The sequence below is a fragment of the Podospora pseudoanserina genome, chromosome 6 (assembly GCF_035222485.1).
Source record: "Podospora pseudoanserina strain CBS 124.78 chromosome 6, whole genome shotgun sequence".
NCBI classification, from domain to species: Eukaryota; Fungi; Ascomycota; class Sordariomycetes; order Sordariales; family Podosporaceae; genus Podospora; species Podospora pseudoanserina.
In genome coordinates this window covers 2,726,054-2,741,480 of record NC_085925.1, presented here as the reverse complement: position 1 = coordinate 2,741,480, position 15,427 = coordinate 2,726,054, and the positions used below count along the sequence as shown (strand labels likewise).

Here is a 15,427-nt window from a genome sequence, read left to right as displayed (position 1 = left end):
TAAACTCAGTCGCATTTGTGGTGGGTGGGTAAGCTTGGTGAGTTAGGAAGGTACTTACTGTGCTGTTGGTGGTTTATGCACGATATATGAATATTCTCATTGAGGTTGGTGGCTGAAATACACGTGGGAGATAGGTAGGCTGAGGGGAAGGAGCATTCAGTGTTGTCTCCTTCATTTGACACACTGCCATTAATGTACCGCCGACATCAAAGAGTATCCATATCTCCAGGTCTACAACTTTCTTTTCAAAGAAACCGTCATATTCTTGATTTATCTTTCTGGTTGTTTAACAGTATATGGAAGCTCCCAGACCCATCTGGTCACCCTGAAGGAACCCTCACCTGTGCGGATGAAGGCCACCATGATGGCCTCACCACGACAGGCCCATGAAAACGGCCGATTCCCAATGATTTCCATGTTCGAAACCCGCGCCTGTTGATCTCCACCAATTTACGGACCAGCGGCACCTGTCACTAAGACAACTCGATGGCGTCCATGGCTCTATTCGAGTTACGATGCAAGGTTATTTCTCATTTGAGTCTCAAGCAAACGCACACCTGGACCGAGCGAATTCTGTATTCCAATCTCTCCGACCAACGTAAGCGGCATCCCGATCATGTCAGCTTTTGATTACCTCTAGGATGGTCACCCCAGGCCCGTGCGGGGCCACGACCAGGAAATCGACCTGCCCGACCAGGAGACGGCCAATGCAGGACGGAAACATCTTATGAATGATTCTCGCCACAGGAGAGAAATTATACCACTGTTCGGACTTGATCGTCTCTCCAGATGCGACCACGCCAAACATATACACTTTGATCCTTCAGGGTCCACCACGGCGCCAGCATTGTGTTGCAAACATTTGGCAAGATCGATATAAACCATGCTGTCCGCTCTGCAGCCTGGCTCTGTTTCTTGTTCGTCAGGAGTCACCTCCCGCGCTCCCAGGACAACTATCACAGCACGGTCGATTCATTGGAGGACTCGACGCACCGTCCGCAGCCAACTATCTGGGCGTCTGATTTTCTCAACATCATCATCATGCCCCGTTCACCCATGAGTCCCATCTTCAACCACACCAACTGGGACACCGTTGACATTGGCATTGACAACTCGGTCCACAACACCTCTGACACGATGACTTCTAACAACACCCTCTCCGGCTACCGCTACGTCCCAGCCAACATGAAGCACGCCGCCCCCAACACCACTGAAAACGACGACGCCATCTCCCGGCACACCGACCTCTTCCCCCTTCCCCCAACCTACTCCCAGTTCCACCCCCCGTACACCCCCTCGCCAAACTACCACACCTTCCCTTCTCTTCCCCCTACCAACCCCGACAACGACTCCTCCTCAGACTCAGACTGCTACTCCGACCACCTAGACCTAGATTCCTACCTCGCCCCCTCCCCCACCGTAGCCACCGCCCCCGTCTTTCCCTCCTTTACCAACAGCCACAAGTCCCGCTCACACAAGAAATACCAACCTCGTGCCCCTCCCTCACTGACGTTCTTCCCCCGTCCCTCCCCAGCCCCGAAGATGATGCCCTCTACTCGCCCAGTCCACCAAAGCAGGCATTTATCTACCCTCTCGGCAAAAATGCCACTCCTCCCAGTCCACCACAGGTACCAACCCCCCGCAGAGATTAAAACCCAGCCCAATATCTTGACATCCGTTTTGGGCGCTTTCACCACTGTCGATAACAAGAAAGAATACGCATCTTGGTACCACGACGAGATGGAAGAGGAGCTGGAGATCACACCTAGTTTAGTTCAGGGGTTGGATTTGGAGAGTGAGAAGCTCCAATATGGGGACTGCCAGAGCAGCTGGTGGTGTGTTTTCCAGTTTTTGGTCATGATGCTGCTTGGGTTTGTGTTTCTTGGGGTGATGTTCCTTGCGGGAAAGACATTGTGGGAGTTGGGATGGGAGGTGGTTGCTTGGATGAATGGGAACGAGGCCGCTGTTGAGGGTGTGGTCGGGGGAAGGCTTTGCAGTGATGCTCACCCGAGGTTTTGTCACCTTGTTGTTGGGGCTGAGAGGTAGACTGCATAGGTTTGCCAACTGACAATGGGAATCTTTGGACTTTTGACTTGCTTTGTGACTGGGCTGGCTGGCTTTATTACACTGTGATATCTCCAGAGTATCAAACAAATTACTTCCTCCCCGCCTTCGCCTTCCTCTTCACCGCCTCCACCAAACTACTCAACTCCCCCCCATCACCATCACCATCATCCTTCTTCACCTTCTTCTTCTCCCTCACCACCACCTCCTCTCCCTCCCTATACCCAGCCTTCCTCTTCTTCCTCCCTTCCTCCAACAACTTCTTCATCCCCTCGGTGGCCTTGAACTTCGGATTGGAAGGATCAATAGCAAACTCATGGCTCTCAAACACGGCCTTGAACCGCTCATCCTCCACGTCCATCTTGAACCCATCCTGCAACCCGTCCTTCTCCCCCTCCCCGTCCGTCGCCTTCTTCCCCTTGTTCTTCTTCCCCTTCTTGCCCTTTTGCTTCTCCGCTTTGATCACCTCCCTCATGTCAAAGTGATCCAGATGGTCCGCATCACCCTTCTCATCAGCCATAAGCAGCTCCAGCTGCGCCTTGGCAGCCTTGCTAGCCTTCTCTTCCTTCTCCTTCTCCGCCCGTTTCTTGAGCCGCTCCTCCTTGCGGATGGCAGACTTGGACTTCTCGACGGGCTCAGAAGTGAAAAAGGGGTCGTCAAAGCCGAGGTCTCCGCCACCCGCGTTGTCCCCGGCAGCAGCAACTTCTTCGACATCAGATTCGCCCATCCTGTCAGGATCACCACCGTTGCGTCTGGCAAGCATCTTTTGCCTCTTGGCTTCCTTCCTCTCGCGCTCGCGGCGCTTGTACTTCTCGATTGTGGTCTCCTCTTCCACAGGCTTCTTGTTATTCGAATCTGACAGGGCAGGTGTAAACGTAATTTCCATCGCGCCCGCCGGGGCGGGAGACTTGGACTTTTTGGTCGTGGGCTCCTCGGGAAGGCCCAGAGCAGCGCGCATTTTCCGGCGGGCGAGTTCCTTTTTGTCGAGGGGCTTTTCGGCTTCTTCTTCCTCGCCTCCAGCAGCATCGGCGGCGGCTTCTGGTCCCTCCTCTTCATCTTCAAAGTCTTCCCCATCGTCGGAGCTGTCGCTCGCAAGGTAGGCACGGAGGTCATTTTCAGCAATGTCATTTTTGCTGCCGGAAAAGGCTTTCTTGATTTGTTCTTTCCTGTTGACCTCTTCCGGGTGCATATCCCAGGTGAGCTTCACCTTGGAGTGTTGCAGCGCGTCGGTGACGAAGTCGACTGGCTTGTACCCCGGTGGCACAGCGGTGCACTCGTCTCTTGGCTCCTCGTCAAAGGTGGTATCGTCGGGGATAAATCGCAGGTCGAGGAAGTTGGAGGAGGAGAGATATTCGGTGCCGTCGGTGGCCTCGTAAATCTTGTGCGCTGTGCCCTTGTCAGAGCAGACGGCCACGGCGTAGTAGTACCGTAACCTGTCGAGCTGGTATGTCCGCAACTTGTCGCTATCAAAGTCCTTGTCGTCGCCCTCAGCTAACAGCTCCCTCTTGACCTCCTCGTCAGAATCTTCGTCAGAGTCCTCGTCATCATCATCCTCAACCTCGTCACTGAAACCCTCCGAGTCCTCGCCGCTATCATCGCTGTTCTCGCCCTTGCCCTGCTTGAAGATCTCTCGTGGTGGGCCCTCGAGCTCCTCTCTTTGCATCCTTTCCTTGCCGAACTCACTGGGGTAGATCGACACCCTCTCAATCCTCCCCCCTGGCGGCACGAAACTACTAAAAAGCGCCATCAGATCCACAGACTTGATGTGATCCCAGTCGATATTCACCACCGCAAACCGATTGGTGATCTCACCCTCCGGCACATCCTCCTTCTCCCTCCTCAACCGAATCCCAGGTCGCGACTCCTCCTCCCCATCATCCACCTCTGGCTGATCTTCCCCATCCGACTCAGAGTCCGAATCCTCCTCCGAGGAGCTAAAACCGCCATCTCTCGCCGGATCATATTTCTTATCAGCCTTCTCGAGCTCGCGACGAACAATATCATCCCTCTCCACCTCCCCATCCACCACCTCCTCCTCGTCCTCCCCAGACTCCTCCTCATCCTCATACAACCTCTCCAACGCCTTCTTCTTCGAATCAGTCTCTAATTTCCGCCCGTAGCGATCCACCTTGGCCGTAGCCAAAAACTCGTCATCGTTGAGCACCTTGGAGAACCGCTTGTCAAGCTTGGTCTTGATGTTTCTTTTCGAGGGCAATTGGAATCGGGGATCGGTCTCGAAATTGGCAAAACGGGCGTCCTTGATACTGGACGCCGCGCCGGCGTTCTTTTTTGTTGGTTTGGGCATTTTGGATGTTGGGGGGGGGGTTGTTGCGACAAAATGAACACAAATTGGAGCAACGCGCAAAAGCTAGAGCTTGGGAAATGCGATCGACTTTGGAGCCGTCTTGAAAATTTTAGTGGGGTATCTTAATTCTGCCAGTTAGGCGGTGAAAAATGCAAACTAAATCGTGTTGCGGGTCAGGCCCCGCCTTTTCCCGGCTTGTCAAATCCGTTGCGCTGGAAATCCAATCCGAACTCACTCCCCCCGCTGTTTCCGATGCCGCCGCCTGGCCGCGCAATGCGCCGCGGGTGAAGATGTGTCCTCCCGTTCTTCCCTGTGCGCCATAGCTTTTTCCCTCCTCTCCTCCTGCGTTCAATCTGGTTGATGGGTATCTAGCGAAAAATAGAGAATCGTTCAATGTTTAGAGCACTGCTTGCTGGGCTACAGAATGTCAGCGCATTGGTGCCGTGAAGAATAGCGGGGAGAGGAAGCACTCACCATCGCTCATCAGCACTTGCTCCAAATCCAGACAGCAAAAGGGAATGCGCCCACAAGCGTCCCGCATACAATCCACGTCAATCTGTCGCCGGTCCCCTGTTCTCGATCCTCCTCCTCCATGTAGGTGTTGACCTTTTTGTAGCTGTCGAGATTCATGGCGGCGTTGAGTATCGGTGATATCGGTATAAGAGGGGTACAATCTAGGACGAACAGAACTTCAATATGCACAGCAAAATCTGCGATGGAAGAGACGGGCAATCTAGAAGAAGCGGGACGGCACGAGACCTATATACCTGTTTTCCCGCCCCCAGCGTTTTTTCTATGGAAACTTCGGAGCTTGACTGCCTGAAGCAAGTGGCCACTTCTTGGGCGGGTGGCCTTTTTGTTCACATGAAGAATGCACTGTCACGTCGCATCAGTTGACCAAAAAAAAAAGGAGCCCGCATTCCAATCCCGGGCGAACGTCCACCTGCGGGCGGTTGGCTGAGCCGCGCCATCGCATTCAGCCAACACAGGCAGGTCTTTCTCCAGGGCTGACTCCATCAACCGCTTTCAGTTGGCGGTTGACTTTTCCCGGGAATCCATCTCATTTCATCATCTTGTCTCGCAGACAACCCAAAGGATCTCCCCGAGTCAATGATACAAACCCGTTTTTCAATGCCAAACCAACTTTGTCTCACAATGGATGACGCCCTCGATTTTGGGGAGATTCGATTCATACAGTCAGTCCCTCTGGCAGATCCGGAACAGCACTCCATTTATCCAACTTGGCGTGCAGAATACCCGCTTGGGATGCCAGGTCGACCTCCAGTTGACAGGCGTGCAGTAGCCATCAAGCTTTTCCTCATAGGGGCTGGTTTCCGATCTAGGGATAACGCCAGAGACAAAAAACCCGCGTATCCATCTGTTTCTTGATCTTGGTTGACGTCGATGCCGATGCTTGGTGGGGTTGGTGTTTGACGGGATTGCCAACTGCCTGGCCCTGGTGCTTATCAGATGTCAGTATGATGGATGAAGGAATCGAGCATGCCCGGCTGTTGTGAGACTGGAAAATTCGGAGTTGAGGTTACGCAGCATGATCTTGAACCAACGCTGCGGTTGGCTGTTGATGGTTGGACCTCTTGCAGGATCATCCCTATGTTGTCCAACATCATCCTTCGGGTTCTTCTGACGAGTCCGAAGTTTGTAAGAATATATCCTACGTCCTGGTCGCCTCTTTGGGTCCTTTCTTCGATCTAGCTGCTGGGATCACTCATCTCTTCCTATTATCTACCAGACTCATTTGTCCTTGTGGTATGGCATGCGGTCCGGGCCAGTGATCAGGGCTTGAAGAACCATGGAGTCCCGTCTTTGCAGAAGGATCTGGGTACCCTATCAACCGCCCAGTTATCACTTCTTCACGTCTCGGCCGCGAGCACAGGACTGCTCGGATAGTGAATGGGCAATGGTAGGAGAAATTCTAATAGAAGCTAGGACTAATAAAAAGACTATTGTTGAGAGAGATAATCTCATAAGCCTGGATAGTAGGCTTTTAAAACCATAATTAAATCCATAGAGGTTTAGATTAAGAGAAGGTAGTACTGAGATTATCGATACCGAACAGCCCAACAAATGGGATAAGCGACGCAGGGATGGCAAGATGGAATCACTGGCGATGACCAAATGCCCCCTTAAGTGGTACAAACAAGGAGTTTCATATCTAGACAGGCGAGCAGTCATCAGGCATCTAGAAGACGGGCCTCTTGGAACGAGAACGGATGGTTTCAATAGGGAGAAGCGCTGGACTGCTATCGTGTGCCACGTAAAACAGGAAATAAGGCAGAAACTAGCACTCACTCACCGTGATAGGCTAGCTCTACTTTCCAGAAGCCAATTGTCCTTTGCTGTCCTCTTTCTCTGCGACCTCCTGCCTTTTTGTCGACTAGGTAATCAAAGCAACAGATGTTTTCTCAGCCTTGCACGCTTCTCTCCAACCGTCGCTGGTAATACTTGCTCTCCATTTTCGCGACTACGATTTTCTGCTTGCCGACCTAAAACTTGGACACGAATTCTTAGCTCCTGGATCCAGAGCTACGTTAGCGACATGACAGCTGAGATGTTTTGGTCTGCTTTTCAAAACCATCGCCACCGCATCGTGGGACTCAGCGTGACGCTTTTCCCTCATGAGTCTGATCTGGATCAGCTGGGCTTTGGCTGGTGTGTTGACCTTTGTCTACAACTTGATCTACGGCATATGGGCAGTGACCGTCTGGCTTGCTGATTTTATGGAGCCCGAAGCAGCCTGTCACGCCTATATGAATGGTAACGCATACCACACCCAGCTTGATTACGGCAAACAAGGTGAACTTTCCTCTCTTCTTTTCACTTGGTCTGATGCTAACTCTTCTCTTGCAGCAGAGGACGACTTGGTGGCTTTGATCATACGATGGCCAACAAGGATTCCGGCAAGCGTCTAACATCATAACTCAAGATCCTATCCTCACCATTTTGGGAACAGTGGAGGACCGGGTTCAGCAAGCTTTTTTGCTGCTCATCACCGAAGTCGCACATACCTGATATTTCTCTGCTTTGAAGCAGCCCGGTAGTGTGGCAGGATCCTGGCTTTATCTCGACAAGGTATCTTATTCTTTTATCGAATCTCAAGCATCCAACTTTTACGCAAAGTCACTCGAGTTTGGAGTTCATTTGATTTGACCTTCTTTCGTCCAATTTCCAGGTCACGAGCTGCCACCCACATAGCCCTACAAGCAACACCCACAACCCTCCTGAAGAGAAACCTCTCTCATCAAAGGTTGCTCCACTGGTTCCAATCCGTGCAACAACAAGGCCCACAGAATACGTATATATTCACAAGTAGTAAACTCCTCAAAGCCCTCTTTTCTTCTCCAACAAGGTCACACCCGGTCAATATCACCACCAACACAGAATCCATTTACACATTACCACACTTCACCCATCTTCCGAGATAGAACACCCCCTTTAGACCAGCAAAATGTTCTTCGCTGCTATGCCCACGGCCTCAGGACCACAAGCAGTACCACCCCAACTTTTTATCAGCAACGTTGCCGCTGGCGCTGTCTTTGTCATCCTCCAAAACACCACGGCTGGAGGTGTAGGACCAGTGATCCTCCGCGTGGTGGTATCAATGGTAACTGGACGGCTTGCTGGAAATTGGTGGGGATCTCAGGTTCAGTCTGCTCAGCCTGTCCAACTGAATGGGACGGTAACGACGGGTGAATGGTATGCTTATTTCAGCCTCATGTACAGTATGTAATGTCAAAGGGTGGCGCTCATCTAAAATTGCAGTACTGATGCCTGGGGATTGTGGGGCTGGTAGGTTGATAATGACGGAGTTGAAGAAGGCTGGGTGCGTTGTCAATTTATGATGCTAGGTTGAGACGCTGTGGCTGGATACCTCGGATAGCAATCATAATATGCGTTATAGTATACGAAAGAATCAGTCTTAGCTTTCACGGTCCACCGTCTAAGCTTGAGGGATCATCTATCCCAACAGTAGTCTTATATGGTCGTGGCTTCTACTAGGATCTCTCCAAGCATTTCCCCTTCACCCTCCGAGCTTCCTGTCATGGCTTTCTGACCTCATCTAGTGCCTGATGCTTCCCAACATCTTCAAGGTCCATTGCGCGAGGAGTTTGATAGACCCAAATGTCTACTACAAAGGCCTCCTTGCGCTAGCAATGACCGAGACCCAACTGACATCCCACGGTCCACCCTCGTACTTCTCCTCCAGATAGTTCTTCACCAACCCCTGCACCTCCTCCCTCGGGTGCGCTTTCCTCAACTCCCCACTCCAAGCGCTATCCATAATCCAGTCGAGCATCATGGCAAACTGGCCGACGAAATACTCGGCGTTGTCCACCTTGCTAAGGTGAGCATAGATATCAACACTGACATCCTCCAGCCCCTTGGCAGCGAGCGTTTTCCGGACCCAGTAGACATCAGACCATTTACCCCAGGCCGTCATCTGCAGGGCCCAGGTGTATGGTGCCTCAAAGGGGAAAGATGCAAAGGCTTCTCGGATGTCGTTGACCCAGGTTGGGGGGAGGTGCCAGGTGGTGAAGCCAAGAACACCGCCCGGCTTGAGAATGCGGATAGTTTCTTTGCGAGGGTTAGCAAGTAGTTCGGGGAACGGGGCAAGGGACTCTCACTGACCGTCGAGAGCCGCTTCCGAGTCAGGGACGACATGGAACCCAATATTGGTCGTCACATAGTCGAAGCTTGCTGATGGCAGTTTCGTTTTCTTTTCAAGGGATCACTACCCTATCAGCAAGTGTTTAAATCTGTGAAGACATTGGAAACACAAACCTGGGCATCGATTCTCTCCACCTCAGTATTCACCCACCCCTCCTCCTTGATCCTCTTCTCAATCAGCCCTATACAAGGGGTGGAGAAGTCGCCGCACAGAATGCTGCTCTTGGCCAAGACATCTGGCTTGATAGTCCTTTGAAGCACAGGAGCCACGACACCTGCTCCACAGGCATTTTCAAACAGCCTGAATGGGGCGACCGATTTGGTTCCATACAAGTCAATGCCCATCTGGGTGAGCATCTGGATAACAAGCGGGGTGCTGACTCGGCGTGCGTTGTCGAGGAGGACATCCTCCCAAGATGCGGTGGCAGAGGAGGCGGTTTTGTCGATGGTTTCAAAGAGCTTGCTGAGCTCTTTGGCGGCTTTGTGGATGGCAGCTTGGGCGGACATGATGATTTCTTCGCTACTATTGCAACTGTTAAATGTGGATGGTGATAGTAAATGATTGGGATGAATCATTTCATCTCGAGCAGATGAATAGCAGTCTTTTATGGGTGATTGAGGCTGTTGTGACTGTGTACATAATGTTGCCGAAATGTGTCCGTTGTTGGACGTTAGAACATGATGCTATGATTGATTGGTGGCCGCACACTTTCATTGTGTCCGAAAAGTACCCGGTATATGCGATCATAAACCAATCCTGCCTGGTCGATTGTGCTGGGCGATGCGAGAACAAAAGTGGTGCACAGGCGAGGATATGAGATCAGACGAAGTGCATATGCGTGGAAGTGGGAATAAGTTCACGTTTGGAAGAGATCTCGTACCTGCTTCCAAACCAAGTGCAACATCAAAAATCATATCCGTTCCCTGCCATCAAATGTTACCCATAACCCATACCAGTTCACAATCTCAGCACGTCATCTTCCTCAGCAACAACCAGCATATCCTCCCACCGGCATTCATTCTCTCTCTCGCCCCCTTCCCCAGAGGAACTTGCCCAACGCAGCCCCCGCAGCAGCAACCCCCCCAACAACCTGTGTACCAGTCGCAACAGCCGCCGCTCCAGCCCCTCCAGCAGCAGCGCTCTGGCAAATGGCGAACACGCTACCTCCGACGACGTTTCCGATGCCAGCTTGGATCCCGGCGGCGATGGAAGCTACAAATCACAACGTTCGTTAGCTGTGCTCGCAACGGAGTGTTTATGCTGGAAGAAGACAACCCAAAAGTGCAAACATACTAGCAGCAACGCCCTCAGCAGTAAACCCAACAGCAGCCAGAACCGGCGCAGCAATCGCAAGCGGAGCAGCAAGCGCAACTGCACCGACAGTAACAACCCCAGCGACGGCGGCAGTCCCGGGATTGCGGGCTACCATTCCCGCGGCGTTCTTGACGAGGGCAGCCATTCTCGATGTGTACAGTCTTCGTGTTGAAAATGCCAATGATCTGATGCTGGATGCCTCGGTGTTGTGGTGGGACGATGACTGGTATTTCGGGATATTTTTGAAAAGGAAAGAGCAAACGACACACGTGTCAAGCAGCAAACGGATGCCCTTCATTCATTTGCTGCTTTTGCTCCTGCTGCATTTTGATTCGAGATAAACACTTCAGGTTGCACAACATCCATGCCTGGCAGGCCTCACTGCATTGCATAGTTTCAGTTAGCTTAACCACATCGTGACCTAAGTCTTGGAAAGTTGAAAAATACCCAGCCAACAGGCCTCACATGGCAGTTTCAAGTTAGCCAAGGTTTGTCAAAGGGTGCTCATTATTAATATACTACGCTTGAAAACATATCCCCATGCCTCTACCCCAACGCTAACAAAATGGCACCCGCCTGCATGGTCACGCTGGCCGGCTCAGATGTGCAGCCAGAGTCCGCAGACGTGTAGCCATAATCCGTCGCCTGGTGCGTCCTCGTGCCCTCAAGCTCAGACGTGCAGCCAGAGCCCGTCGCCAGGTACGTCCTCGTGCCCCGGGCCTCAAATCCAACACCGCAATCTCTACCAGCTCACAAGGGAGTTCGTTGAGACCATTCCTATCCACAATCACACAGGCGGCGCCACAGTCGCCAAAATCGATCGTCCTGCAAACCGCCCCAATCGACACTAAGCAGGCGTTTTCGTCAGTATATATGTCCACTCAGCCAAAGGCCAACGAGGAATTGTGTGGAAAGGCATACGACTCGGATCCAACCGTGGTTGCGGATGTATGGCGCCGTCTCTTATGGTCGCATGAAGCATAAAGCCGGGGGCAGCCACCAACATGAGACTAGCGTCACCAGTGTCATGGCTGAAGTAGGCGTCGTGATTGTAAAGGAAAATTGCGATAGTCTCACTCCCGTTTTCAGTATAAGGAACCAAGTCTTGCAGGTCGCTCTTCCAGGGGTGTCAGCACACATGAGAAAAGAATGACACAGACAAAAATGTTTGCCTACAGTGCTCTGGTGATGTATCGTTGCGATGTGAAGGAAGCCCGCGTCAAAGGCAGCCAAGAGGTTGGGACAGGAAGTTTCCAGGGCCGATCGTCTCGCTGGAGTCATGAGCCAGAGTCTATTGGGAATATTTTCTGACATGTTGAGGTACGCTGATGCTTGAGACTCTAGGGGCGTGGCGAATATCGCTACTGGAGAGGACGCTGGAGGAACGGGTGTCGAAGGGAAAGGAAACAAGTTCGGGTTTGATGGGGAGAAATCATTTTAGCATGGTTGAAATTGGTGAGAACGTATGAGGAAAGAATGAGAGAGGTGTAGCCTCAATCTGTCAGTTCTGGCAACCATAACACAACCAAATGGGGGCAGCAGCAAGATTCCGGTTCGCGCTGCGTGACGAGGCTGCCGTTGCTGCTTCTTGATTTGACACTCCCAGTTGCGGGGAACTCTCTGGCAACCTCGTGCCACCGCGCTTTCTTTTACCATCCGTGGCTGAACGGAGATGATCAAGATACTTCCTACCTTACCTTCAGCAGGAAGGAGCAGATCCACACAGCCACGACTCTACACCGCGCCGAAATCAAGATGGCAACCCCAACCAAGCTCTGTGTTTTTTGCCCCTCTGCGAGCCCATGAGGAGGCACTCATCCTTGACTCCAGCAACAACCCAGCGCACTTTGCCAACGATATGCCGCCCTCGACATTGTTCGGGTTTTCAAGGACTCAACCCTCTTAGACAGTTCCAAGCCTGAGTACCACACGCTCGACTACCGCCACTTAAGTCGGTAGTACGAGATGGATTTCGGCGAACTGGCATCGCTGGTACTGTCCCCATCCTGCCCGTTCTATCACTTGTTTTTCGAATCTTCCCTAAAGTAGGTCTTAGAACCACTGATATTATGCTTAAGCTCGTACTATTCCGGCCCTACGTCTAACGAGGGGGGTGGAACTCGTTTCTAGCGTAGTTAAGAATAAACCCGGCCATTTTCCTTGGTGTTAATTCAGGGGGCACTTTAATTATTAGTGAGCGTGAACCTCGGCCACTGGGCGGCGAGGTTCGCTGCTTTGGATATACGACTGGGGAGTCGATTGCGCTTGCTGGAACCACACGATCAGGCAATGCGAGACACCTTGACCGCTTTGTCGACTTCTCAAGATTCTCGGGGGCATTGGAAGATGGCATCAAGAATCACAGACCTACCTGCCAGGTCACTGCCTCACCGGAACTGTTCCTCACGCGTATAATCGATATCATTAACCGTAAAGTCGTCCCTTATCCTGACGGGTGCGACTACTTTGCCCTCAACTATGTGTGGGGTGGCGTCATGCCGGCCGCAGATGCTCTGGATAGCAAGACGCTTCCCGACACGATCGAAGACGCCATCGCCGTCACATATAAACTTGGTCGGCGCTATCTCTGGGTCGACGCCCTCTACATCGATCAGACCCCAAACCCGAGTCCCATCCAACGCAAAGAAAAGGAAAAGCAACTCAGAATTATAGACCAGATCTACTCCTCTACCATACTCACCCTCGTTGCCGTAGCAGGCAACAACTCTAATGCTGGCCTTTCCGGGGTGGCCCGCCCCCGCACTCACCAATTGCGCGAGACCATCGCAGGCCACACCGTTTTCACCGTTCCCCCAACCGTTAGGGAAGAGATCGCTGCCTCCACTTGGTCAACACGCGCATAGACACTATAGGAATCGATGCTTTCAGTCCGTTACCTCTTCTTTACTAGCACCCAGATCGAGTTTGCCTGTCCTGAGCATAGGGTGCCTAAAACACTGGAAATTATAAAGACTATGCCAAGCTGGCCCCAGTTAATGCCGGGTATTTCGAAGAGTATAGAGTTGGTATTAAGTCAGTGGAAGCAGGCACCTAATAATCTACTCGGCGCCATATATTAGACTTATATTATGGACTATACGGCTCGACGGATAACGAATAATAAAGATTCGCTTAACACGCTGGCCGGGAATATTACGGTCTTAGAGAAGAACGTTCTAGCTGCGGCTTATATCTAGGGGCTTCCGTTGGTAGCCTTTCCACGGTTTTTGGGGTGGATGTATCTCTGCGAAGGCGGGACGCCGAAGAGAAGAAGCGCATTTCCGAGCTGGTTATGGGCCGGTTAGGAAGGGGAGGTGTTACTCAATAAGGCGCTGCAGATGTCCAGGGAAGAGAGAAGAATGCGATTTCGTGACTTGACATGCGACATGGAGATTCAGTACTTGGGTATAAATGGGGCCTAGATCGAGGTAAAAGGATGGCGAGTTTGTTAAGAGATACGCACTGAGCCACTTAGCGAGGCTGTGCTTCTTGGGACAGATAGGATGATAGGGTATATTAAAGAACGAGATTTTATTCACGGTAATACGATTCCTTCTGGCGGATATGAGTGTTTGGTCGTTGAGAGATTTGCCTACCGAAACAGCAGGGATGGACCGGTATATTAGAAGGTCTTTATGATTGTTTTGGAATTCGGCGGAGTTGGCTCAGGGGTTGCCAGGAGGGAGACATTCATCACACTTGATACTTTGTCAGGAGTGGACTTTGTATGCTCGGGGCCTAGGAAGGAGAGAGTGGTGTTGGAGTAAGTGGACAAGGGATTTTTTGTTGATGTCGAGTGCCATACAATGCTATCCTCCGATGACAGGTTATAGGATGGTCAATGACTGTTTCAGTTACCGGAGAGGGTGTTTTTGGTATATTGTTTGACATTGAACACGATGTATTCCGCGGAGTCGAGAACTCGGGTAGTCGCAACAGCAAGTATAAGATACTCGGCCAGCCCTTAGCCATTCTAAAGTAGGGACAGGAGAAGATACACCCTCAGCACCATCATTAATTCTAGTCACAGTCCCTTTGCGCCGTCAAGAGTCTCCGGTTGGTTTCCTTCGAGTTCCTTCATCGCTACTTCAGATAATATCTCAACGACTTCGTGGGCAATGGCAAGGTAAAAAAAAAACTCAGGGTCAGGTGGCAAGTCAGCCATGGAAAATTCCGTCACGCTGCAAACAACATGTAGGTCGACGGCTAGGCATCGAATGCCTTTCCTGCCGAATCTCTGCCCAACATACGCAGACCTGCAACTTCTGAACAACTTGTATTCACCTGTCGCTTTGCAACGCCCCGAAGACCCCAACAGCTTATCGCGTTCGGTCCACATTCTATTGGTTGAGTTCTGGTACCTATGCTGTTCTCAGCAACAGCATCTTTCATCATGGTTTGCCAAAAATGCCAGTTCGCACTTCAATACACATCTACACATGGCAAGGATGCCAGATGGATGCTTCTATTGAGGTCCGGGCTTGGATGGGTAAAGCTTTCACATACTTCTTTCCCGACAATGAAAACTCTCACCAAAGTCATCCTCCAGCACCAGATTACTACGCCTTGAAGCAGCCGTCCAACATGATTTTGTAATGGCGTTGGGCTGGATAAGGGTCCTCTTGCATAAGTGTGGGCGAGCCGAGCCTCTGTTGAAGTTCGTTATCATGTTCACGCCCGACTCTTTGACAGGGGGGCGGTATTTCATGATTCGGGTTGGGGGGATACTAGGGGAACGAAAACAAAACCATGCTCTTTTCTTTATGGCCTTCTACAGAGACTGGAGAGTTTTTGACGCATGGTATGCGAAGCCGCGACACATGCGGTTCAGGACGACGAAGCCGACTGGAAAGAGCAATCATCCTTGATGAGCTTAGTCTACAAACATGCGAGCCGCAATATTGCAAGCAACATGGGCTCAGAACGGAACTCAAGGCTGCTTCGGCGACAGACAGGGATCAAAAGATAGCGACGCCGACAACGGTTACGTTGCAAACAGACCCAGGACTTCTACACAAACAATCAATTGTGTTGGTATCCGGTAACTTCTCCGGCAA

General features: G+C 51.5%; 7 protein-coding genes across 7 annotated transcripts; 2 read left to right on the top strand and 5 right to left on the bottom strand.

Annotated features, from left to right (window-relative positions):
* Positions 1 to 1,041: 1,041 nt before the first annotated feature.
* On the top strand, positions 1,042 to 2,046 carry QC764_0096330 (uncharacterized protein; the record flags this gene model as incomplete). The annotated part of the gene is made up of 1 exon (XM_062940994.1): positions 1,042 to 2,046. One exon carries the CDS (start codon positions 1,042 to 1,044, stop codon positions 2,044 to 2,046), a length of 1,005 nt encoding a protein of 334 aa, XP_062797839.1.
* A 109-nt stretch (positions 2,047 to 2,155) lies between these two features.
* Positions 2,156 to 4,369, bottom strand: ESF1 (pre-rRNA-processing protein esf1; the record flags this gene model as incomplete). Its single annotated transcript, XM_062949179.1, has 1 exon — positions 2,156 to 4,369. The coding sequence occupies one exon, from the start codon at positions 4,367 to 4,369 to the stop codon at positions 2,156 to 2,158; it is 2,214 nt and encodes a 737-aa protein (XP_062797838.1).
* Positions 4,370 to 4,766: 397 nt separating this feature from the next.
* Positions 4,767 to 4,999, bottom strand: QC764_606760 (uncharacterized protein; the record flags this gene model as incomplete). Its single annotated transcript, XM_062949178.1, has 3 exons — positions 4,767 to 4,786; positions 4,844 to 4,862; positions 4,913 to 4,999. The coding sequence occupies 3 exons, from the start codon at positions 4,997 to 4,999 to the stop codon at positions 4,767 to 4,769; spliced, it is 126 nt and encodes a 41-aa protein (XP_062797837.1).
* A 1,839-nt stretch (positions 5,000 to 6,838) lies between these two features.
* QC764_0096300 (uncharacterized protein) lies at positions 6,839 to 7,640 on the top strand. The gene is made up of 2 exons (XM_062940993.1): positions 6,839 to 7,183; positions 7,238 to 7,640. Exons 1-2 carry the CDS (start codon positions 7,006 to 7,008, stop codon positions 7,297 to 7,299), a joined length of 240 nt encoding a protein of 79 aa, XP_062797836.1. The 5' UTR covers positions 6,839 to 7,005; the 3' UTR covers positions 7,300 to 7,640.
* An 876-nt stretch (positions 7,641 to 8,516) lies between these two features.
* Positions 8,517 to 9,631, bottom strand: QC764_606750 (uncharacterized protein; the record flags this gene model as incomplete). The annotated part of the gene is made up of 3 exons (XM_062949177.1): positions 8,517 to 8,962; positions 9,017 to 9,104; positions 9,170 to 9,631. The coding sequence occupies 3 exons, from the start codon at positions 9,629 to 9,631 to the stop codon at positions 8,517 to 8,519; spliced, it is 996 nt and encodes a 331-aa protein (XP_062797835.1).
* Positions 9,632 to 10,071: 440 nt separating this feature from the next.
* On the bottom strand, positions 10,072 to 10,668 carry QC764_606745 (uncharacterized protein; the record flags this gene model as incomplete). The annotated part of the gene is made up of 2 exons (XM_062949176.1): positions 10,072 to 10,268; positions 10,350 to 10,668. The coding sequence occupies 2 exons, from the start codon at positions 10,666 to 10,668 to the stop codon at positions 10,072 to 10,074; spliced, it is 516 nt and encodes a 171-aa protein (XP_062797834.1).
* Positions 10,669 to 10,954: 286 nt separating this feature from the next.
* QC764_606740 (uncharacterized protein) lies at positions 10,955 to 11,891 on the bottom strand (the record flags this gene model as incomplete). The annotated part of the gene is made up of 3 exons (XM_062949175.1): positions 11,547 to 11,891; positions 11,292 to 11,487; positions 10,955 to 11,217 (listed from the first exon to the last, which is right to left on the bottom strand). The coding sequence occupies exons 1-3, from the start codon at positions 11,682 to 11,684 to the stop codon at positions 10,955 to 10,957; spliced, it is 597 nt and encodes a 198-aa protein (XP_062797833.1). The 5' UTR covers positions 11,685 to 11,891.
* Positions 11,892 to 15,427: the final 3,536 nt, after the last annotated feature.